This window comes from Botryllus schlosseri, chromosome 3, assembly GCF_051294905.1.
Source record: "Botryllus schlosseri isolate E-star chromosome 3, Bs_hap1, whole genome shotgun sequence".
Lineage (NCBI taxonomy): Eukaryota > Metazoa > Chordata > Ascidiacea > Stolidobranchia > Styelidae > Botryllus > Botryllus schlosseri.
The window spans coordinates 21,228,571-21,248,184 of record NC_137238.1 but is presented as its reverse complement, the minus strand read 5'-3'; the positions used below and the strand labels follow the sequence as shown (position 1 = coordinate 21,248,184).

General features: G+C 39.5%; 1 protein-coding gene across 4 annotated transcripts; it reads right to left on the bottom strand.

Moving 5' to 3' along the window:
* Nucleotides 1–447: 447 nt before the first annotated feature.
* Nucleotides 448–19,348, bottom strand: LOC145436027 (peroxisomal sarcosine oxidase-like). 4 transcript variants are annotated; one of them, XM_080313314.1, is made up of 9 exons: nt 19,232–19,348; nt 19,056–19,156; nt 16,113–16,261; nt 11,188–11,407; nt 9,579–9,767; nt 8,851–8,994; nt 7,358–7,528; nt 5,272–5,347; nt 448–746 (listed from the first exon to the last, which is right to left on the bottom strand). In XM_080313314.1, exons 1-9 carry the CDS (start codon nt 19,236–19,238, stop codon nt 622–624), a joined length of 1,182 nt encoding a protein of 393 aa, XP_080169440.1. In that variant the 5' UTR covers nt 19,239–19,348; the 3' UTR covers nt 448–621. The 4 variants fall into 4 exon arrangements, with proteins under 4 accessions (XP_080169440.1, XP_080169439.1, XP_080169442.1 ...); XM_080313313.1 differs by lacking the exon at nt 448–746 and adding an exon at nt 3,817–4,032; XM_080313316.1 differs by lacking the exons at nt 448–746; nt 19,056–19,156 and adding an exon at nt 3,818–4,032 and having other exon boundaries at nt 19,232–19,250.
* Between the last annotated feature and the right edge of the window lie 266 nt (nt 19,349–19,614).

Here is a 19,614-nt window from a genome sequence, read left to right as displayed (position 1 = left end):
GACTGTTGCGATGAAGCGTGATGATATGTTGCAAACAGAGGTGATCAGTAACGAAGTACTTCGACTTTTTGAAGTACTTGAAGTAGATTTTGCCTACTCAAACTACTTTTCAAGTAGTTATGATTTTAGACCACTTCTACTTCACTTTTCAGTTTTGTTGGCAAAAATAAGCGTAGAATGTCTACTCATTTACTTACTTGTGAACCACCACTCCTACTTCTACCTGAGTAGAAATTCCGGCGTTACTTCTACTTCTACCTGAGTAGCGAAGATGGCTACTTTGACCATATCTGGTTGCAAATCAATTTTACAATGACGTTATTTTCAGTGGCAATAGGAAATGATCATGACCTTCCTATGAGCCTAAACTGGCATATATGCGACAATATAACTTGCACTTTTTCAGAGCTGATGGGATATAAAAACGTACGAACCCATCCACTCTCCTTCTGGTAGTGTCATTGTATAGTATATAGAGAGGAAAAATAATGAGAGTAAATCCATGCCAGCGCTTGCAGCAAAAGTCAAAATAATCAAAAATAATCAAAATATTGCGATTTTTCAATGAAATCAGTATTGCTGATTGAAAAAAATTGCAACTCCATTTGCATGTTACGCCCTCTACAATTTTGATTGTGTATTGAATCTTTTCAGCGAAAACGGCTCGAGGGAGTACGGCGATTGCAGACGCAGTGCCATGTTTGCCAAAATGTGTCCGACAGACGGAGAAGTCTTGAATCCGTGCCCTGAAAAGTCGTGTAATATGCAAGTTGGGATTGTAGTTTGCCATGCCTCGGGGAAAAAATAGCGAATCAAAACAGAAAAGTCGTCAAAGAGAGTTATTCAAGATATTTTTGTTGGGGTCGACCTGGGGGGCTAAGGTTGTGCTAAGATTGAACTGAGATTAGGGATGGATTTTTTAAATTGGAGGCAATAAAACCTTGAAATAAAATCACCGCCGCATGTTGGCAAAAGCGTTCGTCATTGAGATATGTCCACTGTCCAGGCACCGAATAGTTCGGCACCCGCAGCTTGAGCCGCCACACTTATCAAATGAGATCCGCAGAGAAAAATGATGAATCCCGTGTCCAGACGCAAATTCGGAATTGTGTTCGTCTCACGAAAGGATATGTTCTTTTAGTGTCGTCTGATACGTGTAATTGATTCCAATATATCTAGAGAAACGACAGTATTTGCCGCTGTCTTGAGAGTTTTGCAGACAAATCTAGTATCAGACCAGCCAGCTGAAGATAAGTCGTTGGTGGGATTACTTGCTTGAAACACTAAATAGTACAAAATTAAAAATGCTTGGCACACCAGTTGATAAAATTTTGAAATTTTGACACGCGGCATAAAAAAGGTTGCCGGCCCCTGATCTAAATTATAAATATAATCCAGCGGGCTCGATGTGACGTTTGCATATTAGCGAAATCATAATCACTGTCAAGTCTGCAACCAATATTGCCATGATTTTGCATTATCCGACATGCCTTGAAGGATTAATTTAGATTTGCAGGGATAGTTGATTGATCGCATAGAAGAGCAGTTATGGCGGCACTTGTATAACAATGCAGTTTTCAAATCCTCTTTATCTTCCAAATCATGAGTAAGAAATGAACTCCATTTGCAGTGATGATCATGTTTACAAATTCGAATTACAAACGTTGCCATCAGGCGCGTAGCCAGGGGGGGGGTTTCGGGGGTCGGAACCCCCGACTTTTGAAGCGCGAAACCCCTTCCATTTACGCGAAACCCCTCTCGATGCATTTCAATATTTCGTCGGCCGGTAGCACTAGCTAATTTGTAGCACGCTCTTGCGCAATGACATGACCGATACATATGATGGCTTTTTTCTCGCGTCTTCTCTCGTGTGCACAGTAGACGAGAGAGGGCTTTTTTTCACGTGCGTGCAAGGGAGACAAGGTCGTTATATCGTATAATGTAATCACAGTCACAGTATAGCTAGAACTCGTCGCGTCGCTTTTCCGAACGCGCGTTATCAGTATTAACAATATCGAATGTATTGCAGTATTCACCTCACCGGCGACGCGTAATTCATAATTGTCACGTGGTCCGCGATCTCATCAAATCTAGAACTTAGAACTCTATTAGGTCTATGCTTCAACAATTGGATGCTTAATCTCACGCATTCACCGATACTCGGCAACGCAACTTTGATCTACAATTTGATGGCTTAATATCAACAAAGAACGAAGAAATAGCAACAGGTTATCTGAAGAACACTGTATTCAAACGGCATTCTTCAATCTACGCTAACATTTTTTGCTAAAATCCTTTAACACAGCCAATTGGCCGGGCCTATTGCAGATGCGGTTCTTCAAGCCAGTAGAACTAGGCTTGTTAAAGACGTGATAAATCAGGCTAGCAACGATTGCACCCAGCACGGCAAAAACTAGCGAGAATCGATCTCGCTGAGATGATTGCGAAATTAAGTCATCGATTGGCGCGCGCTCGGCAATCGTTGCTAGCCTGATTTATCACGTCTCTAACAAGCCTAGTTCTACTGGCTTGAAGAACCGCATCTGCAATAGGCCCGGTGCGAACTATACCATCGCATTTGCTTTGCCTGTCCCGCACCATATCATCGTTGGCTTACACAACAATCGCATCCGCAATATGCCTGATACGAAAGATATCATCGCTAGCCTAACGATCGCGTCTCAGGCCTAGCATGCTTTGGCTCCTATCTCTCGATGGATTGTATGCGGATTTGCGATTGTGATTAAAGAATGACATCGCTAAACTGAATGACATGGAATGTCCGCAATCGACCTCAAACATGTACGTGCGACAGTGCGTACATACTTGATTGATTTTCGCTAATACTTGAACATAACCATCGGAAGATGTGTGTCAATGCTCGAGTTATAAAAGATGAGAAAGGTTTGAAATTGAACCACCTGAAATCGGTGCCATTATAGAACAGATTCCATAACAATTCGGACATTTTGACTTGTGCAAATAGTCGCCGAGGTTACGTAATATGCGTTGATATGCGCGTAATACGCATTGAGAAAGCCCGCGTATTCAATTGTTCGCGAGAGATCAGGGACTCGCTAATTAACAGCACTTCCGGACACGTTGGCAAGCTTATCATACGCGTAAGTTCGTCAACGCGAGGCGATTGTATAATCGTCATTTACGCATTACTTAACCCTAATGAATTGACGCTATAAAAATCGAAACCCCGCCCTCTTCATTTCAAACCCCTCCCATATTTTTCGGCTGGCTACGCGCCTGGTTGCCATCCACAATTCGATTGTTAGGTAGCGGCCTGGCACTGCTGGGGAAAATGTAGGATTGTAGCGCAACGTTATATTACAGGATAAAATCTATCAATCAGTAGTAGAAGCACCGACCTCAAATGAAAGTCAAAACTGCTCGATGTAGAAGTAGAAATTAAGGAACGTTATGTGTTTTTGTCCTAGATGTTTTTTTCAGCAGCATATGCAATACACCGACTCATGGATATATGTACAAACTGTGCATATGTAGCCTATACAATGAGTACATGATGTGCATACGCCGCTGGACAAGGCAGGTGTAGATATATGCTTGTAAGGGTGTCCAAGTATAGCACCACCACTCTATGCTATCCGAGTAATGCTGAGCGCCAAACGAGGAAGACATGGATTCCCTGTTTGGCGCTCGGTGGTTCGGTTGCTATGCGGCTGCATAGCACTTACAAAATAGAGCGTCAATCTCTGATTTCACGAGTACTGCAATCGAAAACAATTGTGACGTGAAGCGGATGGGGTTGCAAATAAGCTACCTAAAAAATTGTTACGACATCATAACAAGCGGTACTAGAATTCTTGAATTGAAGCTTAGTACTTGACACAGAATGAAATCAGTGTTTTCGAGCCTAATTTCCATGGCACATAATTTATAATTTCGAGCTTGTGTCAAATCTCTTCAGCGAAAACGACTCGAGGCTGTACGCCGATTGCTGACTTAGCGCCATGTTTGCCAAAATATGCCCCACAGACGGAGAGGTTTTGAATCCGTGTCCTAAAATAAGTATGAATTCGTATCGAGGGTTTTGTGGGTAGGACATTGGTCAGTGATGGAGTGCTTCTACTGTTGGAGTACCCAATTTGGTTTTGATTACTTGCATTACTTACCCAGTGGCTGACTTTACATCCGAGAAATCACATTCCAAGACCACTGCGGGTTGAGAATGGCATCGAATACGCACTTCTCACAGACTGAAGTGATGTAATTGGTTTAGTTTTGGAGCTACATATTGGTTATGCAAGTCAATTAGCTCATTGGCAGATTTTCAGAATAAAATGACATAAAACTCAGGGTTGTAACCAAGTCACAAGTCAATCTCACTTTTATAGTTTTGACTTGATTCGAGTCATTGTCAATTCACCAGAGAGTCAAGTCCGAGTCCAAGTCAGCTATGGAATCGATTCCGAGTCATAGTGTTGTGACTCGAGTCACAGTCCAAGTCATTATGTTCTCTGTTCAGTTTTCAGTTAAATTCGGTTCAACCCACTTTTTCAACCATGCCCGAGTGATCTAGATAGCTTGCATTCATAATATAGTGATTTTTCCCAGTCTCAACACTTAGTGGCCCTATTTTCCAAGTTTTAGAACTGATAGACGAAATATCAATACTGTGTTAACTTTACTATTCTTCAAATGAAATATTTGTCTTTATGACCCTAGTCTCCAGTCATACACAATGACTCAAGTACAAGTTGAGTCGATGCAAAAATTGACTCGAGTCGAGTCATTTTACAAATTTGAAAAAATGACTCGAGCCGACTTGAGTCACCAAAAAATTGCAACTTCAGTCGGACTCGAGTCAAGTCATGGCTCATATAATTACAACCCTGACAACACGTACCGTTAACCAAGAATCAATGGTTAAAATAGTAATTCTACTCTTTTGACATACCAAAGTTATAACGTAATATATCTTGGTAATTATCTTGGCGAATATATGAGATTTATCCTATAAAATATAGAAGTGGATTTTTATTACTTGCACTACTTACTCGACGGTCGGTGTGTTAAGATTACATTGACTTCTATTCCTACGATCTTGGAATTTAAACCTCTCTCTATTAACATTTTGATTCGATATGCATGCACGATTGACTGAATTTGGACATGTTCGAGTCAAGTCAATTCCGGGCATTAATTCGAACATAAGAAGCACTCATAATTATGCTACGAAGGTAGAAAATAAGAACGACGGTGAGAGGAAGGCACCAATATCATTTCATAAAAGCTCACCTGAAAAACCAGCTCCAATCACGATGTTTTTGTACTTGGGGTGAAAATCGAGCGCAAAATTCGAGTCTGGCGTTTCCTGTGAAACAGAGAATGCCTTCGAAAATTCCCATATTTGTAGGCTACTCCTACCACACCGGGTAATGTATAGATCTGCGCAAACATATGTATCTTGAAGGGTACCGCAATTTAAATACGATGCGGTCTCATTGCCGACTAACGATTTGCTAAATTTATAGCTTGCATTCCTTTACTATCGCGCTTTCTCAACGCGACCTCCGTCTAGGTAAATATGAGATACATCACCCATTTTTTTTCCACATGATGCACAAACACAGACTCTCATTGCAACATCGCTACTGGACTTGTAAGTGATTAGAAATATACGGCATTACTTCCACTTACACAGAGTACCAACAGCAACTACTTTGACCGTCCATGCTCAGATCCACTGTCATATACAGAAGAGGAAATGATACAAACTGACTTCTAGCACTTCAAAACCAGTTCAGGGTTCAACAGCGAATATGATAAATTCTCCTATCACTAAAGCAACACTGTGTGTCACCAGCATTGCACGCACAGCTTCAGTACTGCTGCTGTTGAACGTTTTTTCTCCATTCTTGGCAAGCTACTAGGTAAGGACAGACACTTTCTACACGAGAATGTGGGAAAGCATCTTTCGTCATACTACAACAACTTTAATTAATTCCACCATAATGAGTGATGTATCTACTGTAATCTCCATAGGTCCAGATTTCGTTAAAATAAAGTTTTTTCATATAAAAATTTGTCAGTTTTCAAGTTGAAAAAGTTTTTTTCCGGCCATACGACTTTGTAAGAACAGACAGTTCCAGCCAGAAATAGACATAAGTAGTACAATTCTAAAGTTATGTGCGACAACACCTAATTTACAGACATGAAGGCAAAATTATTTCAAAATTAAGTTTTTTATCGTCAAAAAACGTGCAAAATTTCGATTTATTAGGTCACAATCATCTATTATTTTGGTTAAAAAATTGCCCTTCTTATTACCGATAGAATCCTACACTATTGCCTACTAGACTACAATATTGGTGAAATTTATATCAGATAGACATATATATGTGATATAAATATGACAAAGTTGATTGTGAATAAAACAAAATGAGCCCTTCGTCAAAAGTTGGAGTTGAGTCAACTTCGCTCAAAATCCATCACTGACATATCCAATAAGTTGTCATAATGAAACAGTTGGGCAAAATGGTGTACCTGACTGATTTAGTTTCGGATCAAGTATCAAGCCTTGAGTCGAGTATCATTCATTGTGACGCCAAAACTTAATTTCACTTCACACCTGTACCATGAAATCATAAGGAATATAATGCCAGGTACACTTACCATGATCAGTTTTTTTTTATATATTTCAACTAAATCTATGGTCATCTCATAACGCTTCATTGAAATGTCGCTCCGCTAAATTGTCTTCGATTACTATGAATATTGACCAGTCATAGGTCATAGCGCAAAGGTGGGCAACATCCGGTTAAGATTTTGATGGGCCAGCAGACAGTTTCAGGTCTTACATGATGATGTGACGCACGGCCAGAGTCTGCCGTAATCCCCACTATTTACTTACTACGTCAAATTAGTGACTGTAGACTAAAGATTATTTGCTGCTATGCTTGAGATCGAATGTCCTGCAGCGATAAAGTGAGTTAAAACCCCATTGGAAGTCGGATACGCCCACTGTAGACGTCTCTGGCACTGACATAATTGGAGAAAGGGAAGTCAAATTGAGGGAAGAACTTCACCAGAAGTGCAAAAGGACAAATATTTGAAGATTAAATTTGTAGCTAAGAATAACCCTTTGAATTGTAAATTTTTTCAGATTTGGACCAATGTCGGAAATTGAAGTCTGTTTGTGCGGGACATTTTGTATGATCTGAACAAAATTATTATAATTTCCTAAATTTACACGAGCTACGAGCAAACTACAGTAAATTTTTTTTTCAAGTCATAACCCTTTTGCTCATATGTCCACGGACTGATTGACGACCATTTCGCATGCTCAATTCGGAGATTCAAAATATTTTCGCGCGATACTCACACTGAACATGCACATCTCTGTGATAGCCGGCTGGGAAGCGTCTGCGTCCGGAAACGTGGACCGCACCTTGTCTTTTATGAACTCCATATTTTGTTTGCTCTCTCTCGCGGTATCAGGCGTCAGGTGATCCCTCGAGTCTGGGTCGCATGGTGTTCCCCCGTGATACGAGATCTAAAAACGCAACGCGGCAAAGCGATGACACCTCGAAGTTCATAAATTCATACTGCCACTGCCGCCCGTACCCCTGTTGAGCTTGCTATAAAACTGGTCTTCAAATATCAATATATTGATATATTCTCAACAACAACAACAAAAATATGGCATTTGTGAATATTCAATCGACAGGACGCATGAATGATTTCGGTCTTGCATAGAAAGATTTATTGGGGGAGGAGATAGCCGATTTTGTTGATGTCCAGATATGGTCATTCTTGCAATGTTCTCGAGGTTACGACGAGACTTTCATCAAATTGACACATCAAAATATCCAAATTAATTCAATCGAGCTATATGCCTTAATGTGACTGAACATGAACCATGAATTCGTTTTTCCACATGTAAATTTGGAAAACCAATTTAGTTTTTACACTTTGTACTTCGTTAAGCGGGAGTTCTTTCGTGACTTTTACAAGTTAAATTGTCCCAACTGCCAAAAGTATGCGAATAAGTCATGTTTCATACCTTCATTTCCTACATCTGCTTGAAGTAAGTTTTGATATGTCATTTCATTGCCTACTACTAGTAGGCCATGGTCACTTCTACTTGTAATAGAGTAGAAAATCACGGCTTGACTTCTTTTTTTACTAAAGAACCAGCGCTGACTGCATTGACCACCTGTGCATATAGTTGCACTGCTTGACCGACCTATAAATACTTTTGAAAACACAGTTAGTAGAAAATAGGGAACTTCGATTTTAGTTATCGCGACATTATCATTGTGTGTTGGTCCAATGTCAATACACCACACAATATTTGCTTAGTCACTGAAAATATATCTGTCAACATGCATTGCTGGGAGACACCTGCAATGAGAGTTATCTGTTGTGGCAAGGATATTAAACAAAGGACTAACAATGGTGTAACAACGATAAGCAAGCAGTCGTACAGTTGCACGATAAAAAGGAGTGAAATAATACCGCTAAATCTATACATCAACGCACAATATATTTAGCTCCATAATTAGAGCAGCGTTCGCTGTCAACATCATTATCGTATTGTGTTCGTATGAGCCTGCTGAATAGCAATACTGCAGAGATTTTAATAGAATCAACGTGAAAAAGATATGTTCATGGGAAGCACCAAAAATTTAGAGAGTGTCACTACCTATCTTCGGAGTGCAATGTTAGCGAAATTCCCGAAACTACATTGCCAGATTGTGTAATCGTCTTAGAACAAGTTGGTCGCACCTTTTTCACAATTATTCTATTTTAATAATATTAACAATTAGTAGTTCTGTACAATAGGCTACCATCATAGAAATTCGTCACGCTTACCTTTATAAGTCCGGGATATTCGTGAGACGGTGTCGAATAGTAATAGGGACTTTCGGCAACGAGCACGCAAGGAAATTTATTCAACGCCGAGTACTTCTTTTCCGGTGATTTGTCTTTCCAGTATGTCAGCTCCACTCTTACAGGCTGTGTGAGTAAATTGAAATATATATAGGTCCACCTCGAGTAACGATTTTTTGGTGACTCGACTTGACTCAAGTCATTTTTTTGAAATGCGTTAAATGACTCGACTCATCTCGAGTCAATTTTTGTATTCACTCGACTTGTACTCGAGTCATTGTGCATGACTCGAACCATGTCATGTGCAAGTCATGACTGGAGTCCAAGTCGAGTCAATACACAGATTGACTCGAGACGAGTCATTTCAGAATTTTGAGAAAATTACTCAAGTCAAGTCGAGTCATCAGAAAATCGTTACAACCCCGAGTCAGTGGCTAAGCCTTTGGTTTCGCAAGACACAAGTCTCAGGTCCCGATGAGCACCTTCCAAAAACCTAGCCGCTTGCCAGCAAAACCAGTACCGGTCCAGAAGCACATGTTAACGGCTGGGGTTACAGGAAGTGCATCATGGGTAAAAAATCGGCAACTCATTGTGCAAAACACAGAGCGCTCATCCGTTTCGGGGAGCCCACAATTGTGAGAGGCCAAAAGACTCTGTCTCTCTCTCTTAGAATATAGTAACCATTTCCCTTTCGCATTAACATTACGTACCTGAACGGGAATCTTCAGATTTACTGTTTCCAGTAACTTGTTGATGTAGGCCCCACACGTCAGCACGACTGAAGCGGACGAGTAACTTGCTTTTGACGTTTTCACAATCACTTTCTTGGAATTGATCGGTTTGATCGACAAGACCGGTTCACCTTCGTGTAAATCAACTCCTCTCCTCGTGATTAGATGCTTGAGTTGAGCAAATTGACATCGATTACTTATTAGACAATGTCAATGGAGCATACAGTGATCTTATAGGTACAGAACCTCAGTATACAATTGAATAGAGTGTTCACATTGAAATGAACTTAAATATTTTCGGCTGACATTCGTCAGGGGTAATCGTCAGCGACTAGTAGAGAATTGGAAATAACATTGTATATCAACAATAGTATCATAAAATATGACGTCAGCGGAATGAAATTTCGAATAATTGTGTCGAAGAGAGCGCTTAACCACTATTTCGTTTATAATCAACGGTACTCACAAAGTCCGATGCAATAGGTCTGGTCTGGCACCGGTACTAATTTCTTTGTGGTCGCATAAAAAGAACAAATTTCAACTCTCTACACTTCTGTCATCACTAAGGCGGTTTTTTTTTGACAAGTCAAAATGAGTCAAAGAATTGTCAAAATTGTTCACAGAGTCAAAAATATTTTGCAACCCGCATTTTTTTTGTATCGTACAAGTTTGTACCGTTGATGAACCATAGCCTATACAAAGACTATGGATGAACTTAATATTTGACATTTTACAGCTTGAAGCCTACTTTTGTAGACGACCCATTATCTGCTCATTGTGAATCATAAACGGTTAAATGAAACAAATAGGTTGACATGGTGTTGTGCTCAAAGTACCGCAATATCCTAACTGAAGTATGACCTCGTGGGCATTGGTTCTTATATCAAGTCAGCGCATGTTGAAAAATTTTGATGCAGACAACATTGCCAGAAAGAAGCAACACGGTCTGTCACCAGCAGTGTACGCACATCTTCAGTGTTGCCAGCCAATAACTGCTGCTGTTGAACGTTTTTTCTCCATTCTTGAAAAGCTACCTAGTAAGGACAGACACTTTCTACCCGAGAATGTAGGAAAGTATCTTCCGTTGCACTACAACAAATTTCAATCATTTCCACCATAATGAGTGATGTAACTACAGGAATTCTTCATAAGCCCAAATTTCGTTCAAATCAAATTTTTTCATGCAAAATTATGTCAGTTTCAAGTCAAAAAAGTTTTTTCAGGTCAAACTGCTTCGTAAGGACAGACAGTTCCAACCAGAAATGAAGATGAGTAGCACAATTATAACATTATGAGGGAAAACACCTAATTTACATAGAACAGGTCAAAATTTGGTCAAGATTAAGTTTTTTAAGGTTAAAAGATTTCAAAATGTTGATTTATAGGTCAAAATCTCCCGTTTTTTAGGTTAAAAAAATCACGCTTGTCATCACGATATGGTCACTTGAAGCATCGGATTGACACGTTATGTGCGACTCAGAAAGCCCTGCTTGTAATTGAATGACTGCTTCGACCCTCCCAACACAATTGTTACAGGTCCTTGAATGTGAACTTCTTTAACACAAGGCACACAACAATGATTCCTTACCCGAAGAGCAGTGGTGCATTGATCTGCTAGAAGAATTCCAGAATCGGCATCGAAAATGCCTTTGCAATGAGCGGGGAAGGAGAGTCCCGGAAAACTCTGCGATAAACTTTCTCCTGGTACGACATAGTGGTTGACTTTGTGAGTGCTTAAATTGTCGAGCATCGAGTAGAACTCTTCCTTTTTCTTGACGAAATCGTAAACCGTCAGTAGCCCGGTGTTTCTGCAATAACAGATAGGAAGTTTGGGAATCCGAAATGGAGATAGAAAATTAATGAATCTGAACTATGTTGCTTATGATTACATAATACATGTGTAGAAGGTGCAGTCATGTGAAGACTTGATTGGAGAATGCTGTGACCAGGGTTGTAACCAACTCACTAGTCAGCTAGTAGAGGGCCGAGCCGGAGTCATAATGTTTTGACTCAAGTCCAAGTCATTATGTTCACAGTTCAGTTTTCAGTACAATCCGCTTCAACTCATTTTTTTAACTCTGCTCGAGTGATATAGAATGGTTCGCATTCATAATTTTGTAATTTTCCTCAGTCATAACAGTTTCTGGCCCTACTTTTTATGGATCATGACTGATAGACGAAATACCCAATAATGTACTAGTACAATAATACTATTTTCCGAAGTTACAATGAAATGTCTGTCTTGGCCATCCTAGTCTCAAGTCATATGAATTGGTTTGAGTCGTGCACAGTGACTCGAGTGCAAGTCGAGTCAATGCAAAAATTGACTCAAGTCGAGTCGAGTCATTTTACGCATTTGACAAAATGACTCGAGACAAGTCACAAAAAAATCGCGACTCGGGTCGAGTCATGACTCGAGTCATTGCAACCGTGGCTGTGACTGTGCAAAGTGTGGTCTTCAGAGTAAACCTTTGGGTCCGACAAATTTGACATATTCGAGCTAGGCTGATGTGTGCTAAAACATTAAAATATGCATATGCTGGATTTTCACATCAATATTCATAGAACCTGATCAAGTTTTTTGCAATTCGAAAAATTTCCATTCACATATTCACGGTTGTTGTGTGCAGGTTGATATATAACTTTGTTCATGAAGTCCCCGTTTAACCATCATCGTTATCAATTCTCAAAAAGATGGTGGGCCTCGGAACAACTAGAACACCTAAATGCGGCCAGAAGTTTCACTGGATTACCGTATCTATATCTGTCAAGATTATCAAAAAATGTGCCAGTCAATCCCAACTTTATAGCGAAACCTTCATAACGATAGTTTTGCTTGTTTATTGTTTTTTTCTATCGTTATTTGACAAACAATGCTCATCATCAAGGGGCATGAGCGATAAAACGGTAATTTGAAGTGTGATACATAAACGAACCACCAAATGAACAAAATATTCACAACTCCAGCTTTATAACTTTCAAATCTAAAATTGACATTAAGCTGAAGAAATTAGTTTCAACTGGACAATCGAGTTTGTGACCTTTGAATTTTTGCAGCAAATTAGCGGATTTGCGATTGCACTGAGGCACGAAGCTGATTTCATCAACAATTTCATTTGTTCCTATATCCATTTACCAGAGGTGGTCAAAGTAGTCAAGAAATCTACTCAAGTAGAAGTAGAAGTAGCGACGAAAAAATCTACTCAAGTACGAGTAGAAGTACTTCTTCCATAAGCAACCTAAAACTACTTGAAGTAGAAGTAGAATTGACTGACTTCAAAAGTACTCAAGTAAGTAAGTAGTTGTGAAAACGATCCTAATTCGTTCACGCACGGATTGTAAAAAGGTGCAAATTGAGCTATGCGAAAGGTTACGAGCTTGATTCACATTGATGCATTCCAACAGCAGTAGGTATCCAATTTTCGATAGCATGAGCATTCGTCCACCTCATGGGATGAATATGATACTATTGATATGTAAATGCGATACTTATTATCTGTTTTCTCGAACAGCACGTTTTAGAAAATAGCATGATATGGCGCCATCCCCCATATTATAAGGTCCGCAGTTTAGTCGAAGAGCAATACGGAGATGTTGTATAGGATGCGGTGTAAACACTTCGCGCGATTACTGAACGTTAATAAAAACCGTAAACAATGCCATATTGTGTAGCTTTATTTCCGGAAATTAAAGGCATTATTACACTTGCTTTTATACTTCAACATGTGTTTTATCCAGACAAAAAAACTGAAATTAATTATTATTCAAAGTAGCCTACATAATACTTGGAATTGAAAATAAAACATAAATACTACTTCTAAAAGCGGAACACGTCTTTCATGCCTTGAGTCCAGAAAGTTTCAAAAGTGACATGCTAAAACAACACTAAAACTAACAAAAAAGTCACAGTCCACTTTTCCAGGTTAGGACGTGCCATGGACAATGTTCCCTCTGAGCTGCGCACGTGCGCAAATGCGCAGTGCTGACACGGTCTCTGCGCACAGAAAATCTAAGTTGCGCACAAATAATCCGAAGTGATGACCTTCTTTTTAGTAGTTACGCACTGTTGTCCAAGGGTCTGCGCAGTGAGTTGGCGAGTGTGCGCAGACTCGTCAAAAATTAGAGGGAACATTGGCCATGGCAGAGTTGTAACCAAGTCACAAGGCTCCGAGTCACAAGTCAATTTCACTTTTATAATTTTAACTCGAGTCAAGTCGAGTCATTTTCAAATCACCACCGAGTCAAGTCCGAGTCCAAGTCATCGATCAGAGGGTCGAGTCCGAGTCAAGGTATTATGAGTCGAGTCCAAGTCAATACGTTGACTGCTCAGTTCCCAGCTAAAATCTTGTTAAACTCACTTTTTATAAATCTGTTTCGTGATTTTGAATGGTTGGCATTTATAATACAGTAATTTTCCTCACTTTCAGTAGGTTTTGATCGCATTCTCACGAGCTATTACCAATAAAAAAAATCCCAATAGGGTGGTTACTATACTATTCTTCGAAATTACGATAAAATATCGGTCTTGGCCGTCTGCGTCTCGAGTCATATGACTTGGTTCGAGTCGTGCGCAATGACTCGAGTCCAAGTCGAGTCAATACACAAATTGACTCGAGTCGAGTCGAGTCAGTTCCGTATTTTGAGAAAATGACTCGAGTCAAGTCGAGTCATCAGAAAATCGTGACTCGAGTCTGAATCGAGTCGAGTCATTACAACCCTGGGCCATGGACATGCTAGATTACGATATGACAAGTAAATGCTAGATTGCGAAACGTCAGTTTCAAACGTTATGATGAGCCATATATACTATGATGAATTATTCCATATGGGGAAGGGCGACAATGTGGTGTGAATGCGAACGCAGTGATATCTAGATATCTATAGTTCTAGATATCCCTGTGTGAACGGAACCACGCCAACCCGCTACCTAAATTATATTCATCGCTACTTCCGTGAAATAAAACTGGTAGCTCCGTATCCACCGCGCGCGAAACGCGACGAAAATTCTGGACTTTACTCAACCTTTATGAAAATTAAATGTTGACGCTCCGTGAAAACAGCCTCGAAATTCCTCAGGCTATCTTCCTGATTGGCAGATTGAACTACTTCTACTTGACAAACTGAAAATAGCGAAAAGTAAGTAAGTAGATCACAAAATATTACGAAGTAGAAGTAGCGGAAATCAGATCTACTCGAGTAAGTACCAGAAGTAGAGGAACACTACTTGAGTACTTCGAAAAAGTAGAAGTACTTCGTTACTGACCACCTCTGCCATTTACCGTATAAGGATAGTATAATCTTTATGGTGAAGTAGAATTAATATAAGAGATTATGCTCATGTTCTGTCACCATTCATATGATTATTATCCATTCAATTATACAATCAGGAAATAATAGAATTCAGATGTAGCTAATATCCGACTACTCCCCTGATCCAGTGGTTTTCGAACGTTTAGATTTTGCGGTACCCTGTCAATAGGTTAATAGTTTGCAGTAACCCAGCATCGGCTCAACTGTCTAGTAGGGCTGGGCACAATGATTCGGGTACTCGAATCTGAATCGAGTATTAATTTTAATGATTCGAGTCGAGTAGTAAAAGATGATTTTTTCGAGTACTGAATTTATACGCTTCTCACCACTGAAAGTCAATTTTTCAACGAGAATTATAGTTTTGATACGAATTTTCACTGTTAAAGCCTTGAAACCTTGATTTGCGGTATCGTAGCATACGAAACATTATTATAAAGCTACGAAGGTTACTGGACGTAGCACATTTCCGAAGTCATGATTATCCCACAACATTATCACCAAGTGGAATGAAATCGGTATGGTCGAAAAATAGCAAAGTATGTTTTAAGAGATGGATAACAGGCATTATATTCTTTGTTGTGGCATAAACGGTACATCTCTTATGACGTCATAAGGAGTGATACTCGATTACTCGACTCGACTCGAAGCATATTACGTGATTCAGAATCGAATCACTCAGGTACTCGATTTTGCCCAGCCCTACTGTCTAGTACCCTGAACTGGGTATTTCGGACGTTGATGGCTAAAAAAAGGTCATAATTTTCCCCCGTCTTAAACACAGCCAAATTAGTCCAGTTGATACCTAAAAAGCTATCTGAACACTAAAACAAATTTCATATCTTCCACACGACCCAAATCATGCCCTATTACTATCTAGTCGAGTTGAAGCCTTCTCCAAGGCTCCCTAATGGTTTGGAACGTAATCAGGTTCTTGTTCAGAATATGTGAGTCACAACTCTGTAGAAATTTCAGGTCGAACACCAGGGTTGTGACCGATTAATTGATGACTTGAAATTGACTCGTGAATTTCGCTTCAAGTCACGAGTAAAGTCAAGTCAAGTCATTTTAGCAAAGTGACTCGAGTCAAGTCAAGTCATGCGAAAAAGGTGACTCGAGTCATCCCAGCACTGCCACAACTACTACCAATAAGAAATGGTGGCTTCGAACTCACACATTATCAGTTAAACCTGTGAAAATTCTTACATGTATAATTCTTTGCCGGCCTCGTCCTGAAGATCCTTCCATCTCTGAAAAGCTTCCGGCATCAAAGCCGCATACTCTGGCTCGCTGTAGGAAGTTCTGGTAATCCGCGTTTGACCATGAGAGCTCCCTCTTGTGTGCGGATAGGAAAACTTGAAATAGAGAGAAATGAAAATTAGAATGTCTGTGAAATAAATAAAAATTGTAGTGTTCGTGTAATTGGTTTTCGGGCATATCAGCAGCAGTATCAAAAATTCGGGTTAACACCAGGTAGTGTCACCCCAAGCTTTTGCAGCAGGCAATTTTCAAGGGCTTGTTGTAAACACATTCAACTGCTCCTTTTCTGCAGCGTTATCAGCCTGAAGCACATTCATGCAAATTACAAAGCTCCAAAGTTCACACAGTGCTTATAAGAGCTGATTGGTGTTAGTCATCTGATTTCATTCTTCCTTTATGAGTTCTATTCAGTATGAAACTGTATTGCAGGGACGGGCAACATACCGCCCGCGGGCCAGATCCACTACTTGCTTAGCCTACTACGGCAAATTATATTGACTGTCAGTTATTCTTTTTTTCGGACACAGATAAATAGATCGTTGTTTTCTTTGCGTCCGACATGCTGCCAGAGTTCAAGGCAGCTGTACACAACTTTGATCAACCACAGCACAGATGTCTCATTGACTTTAACAGGTATTGCAGTACATTATGCTAATGAATTCATTGAATACTGCTTTCGTCACTGTGCTTTAAACCTAAAGTTTACGTTAAATAGAATTAATCCTTGTATAGGTGGATAAATCTGCATTTAATGTATCGATTCAGGAATCCGGCCCACCAAGTACTTCATTTTACCATATCCGGCCCGCCGACTGTAGAAGTTACCCTGCCCCTGCTGTGTTGGTTGAACCTGATTTAATTACAAGTTTTTTACCACTACTCCCCTACTTACTAGGCCTACTCTTTGGACGCTCCTAGAAGCTACAGTAAGATCTCTGGATCTGATTGGGATCAGAATGAACTAGATCAGAATGGCTGTTTTTAGTCAGTGCACCTTGCACATTACAACGAAAACTGTTATATCGACTTCAATCGAGATTCATACCAATGAGTCTTGTAAATAGTTGTTGCATCAACCTCAAAATGTTGCATCGACCTCAAAATACGAGTTCAGGGTTAACAATGTTCAGTGACTTGTACCGTTACTATTGACAAAAGCTCCAGTAACAGATCTATTGTTGCCCGGTAGAATTTCAACCAACAAGTTCGCTATGCGCCAGTGAATCATCTTTATAGTGCATGAATTAGCTTTTCCAATATCCAATCAACTTATCAATGGGATAGGATACAACAGCGACAGTGTTTTCTATGTGGTTTGTTGGAAGCATGAAGCTTTGGAAGTAAAAAGCGGATCTCGAATCATTCTTGGAAAGAAAGAGGCCTGAATTGGTGCTATTGTCAAATGAAATCAGTCTACTCAAGAATCATTTTAACATCAATTTTTTCTTACTAATTCTCGGATCAACTCACAAAGGGGGTTTACAAAAAGCTTAAAATATTTTGGGATCCATGCCAAAAAAGTTTAAGAACCCCAGATCTGGATCGAACATGATACATTGGGCAATGATATCACGGTAGTAATATTGATAGGCCTGGGTGGATAAGTGATACACGGTCTTTCTTGGTCGATTGGACACCCTCCGATCTGTTCATTGCATGCGTACTCTGTGTGCAGTACATTGTGCATGGCTAGCGGCTGACGCAAAATTTCACCCAAACCGCGTCTTTCAACTACACTACAAAAAAAAATTAGACAAATTTGGTCTCAAATCGATTTTTTACAAAAAAAAAGTCTTAAAGACCAATTAGTCTTACCAAGTACATTCTGTCTCAAATCGATTTTTTACAAAAAAATAGTCTTAAAGACCAATTAGTCTTACCAAGTACTTTATGTCTCAAAAGTAAGACACAAATTGATCGAAAATAGTAGCAGGGCCTTGGGGGCATCCTTTTCAATGTCAGGGTCTGAGCGAAGGGGAAGCATGAGAGAGACCAGAATTTGCAGTGTTGGGACGATACTGTACTAAGGATATACAAGATATTCACTAGATATAGTTATCAAGGTACATGCCACTTAATACTCACATGTACTATTCAGATCAATATATATATGGTTGTCTGAGTCGAAAATAGCATTTATGGTGAGTGGGTAAAATGAGACCAAAAATACTGCACAATTCGTCTTAAAAACAAGACCAAAAATACTGACACATCAAAAACTGTCTCAAAAAGCCAGTTATGTCTTATGCTCTTGGCCCATGTCAACTTTCCGGTCTCATTTTTAAGACCATAAATCATGTCATTTCTTTATTAGTGAAATTTGTCTTAGAAACAAGATAAAAAATACTGACACATCAAAAACTGTCTCAATAAGCTTGTTATGTCTTAAAGCTCCTGACCCATGTCAACTTTCCGGTCTCATTTTTAAGACCACAAATCATGTCATTTCTTGGTTAGTGAAATTTGTCTTAAAAACAAGACCAAAAATACTGACACATCGGAAATTGTCTCATTAAGCTAGTTATGTCTTAGAGCTCCTGACCCATGTCAACTTTTCGGTCTCATTTTTAAGACCACAAATCATGTCGTTCTTGATTAGCGAAATTTGTCTTAAAAACAAGACCAAAATTACTGACACATCAAAAACTGTCTTAATAAGCACAATATGTCTCATGAGATGCGTTTTATTGGTCTCATTTTTAAGACCAAATAATTGTGACAATTATATATGGTCTTAAATAGCTGAATCAGTCTCAATTTTGAGACCTCAATTCATCAGTGAGACTGAAATTGCTGAAAATGAGACCAAATCATACTCATTTCTTAAATTTGAGACCAAATTTGTCTAATTTTTTTTTGTAGTGTATATAATTTTAACCGAATTCCAACCTGCTCCAAGAGAAGAGTCCTAACACCTTGTTGTGCAAGATGGTATGCAGTCCACAATCCGACTACCCCACCTCCAACCACGATAACATCAGCAGTTTTGTCTATCACAAAATCCACACGTAATATCAGTAAAATGGAATTTCAGACAAGCAGCAAAACATGACTATATTCCATACCTGTCATGTCTTTAACCAACTTTGCGAAGGGGATGTAACGGGAAATGGTGATATTTACAGTATGTGGCTCTCTAAACTGGTTGATCCTGATCGGCGACAAGTATTAAGAAATACAGTCTACTGCCTGAGAGACATAAAAACAAATGTTGAGACATTGGCCCGTCTGATCCTTCGACTGGAAGTCGCCAAGTATTGAATGGGTATAGATAGATCCATGCCACGACATTCGACACACAGGAAGAAGGAAATCCGGACTAGTTTCACAATAATATACATCAATCTCGCAAAGAGCCATTCGAGTAATTGCCGCAATGAAGCATGATGATATGCTGCAAATCCTGCACCCACAAACATATTTAAATCCGTGATCAGAGTTCAAAATT

Excerpts from the sequence above, each read along its gene's own strand:
- LOC145436027 (XM_080313314.1), bottom strand. Across the intron at positions 16,262-19,055 it reads GGACTCTTCTCTTGGAGCAG|TTTTCCTATCCGCACACAAG; the intron begins GTTGGAATTCGG and ends CTCTATTTCAAG. Across the intron at positions 5,348-7,357 it reads CAGAGATGTGCATGTTCAGT|GAAACGCCAGACTCGAATTT; the intron begins GTGAGTATCGCG and ends TCTGTTTCACAG.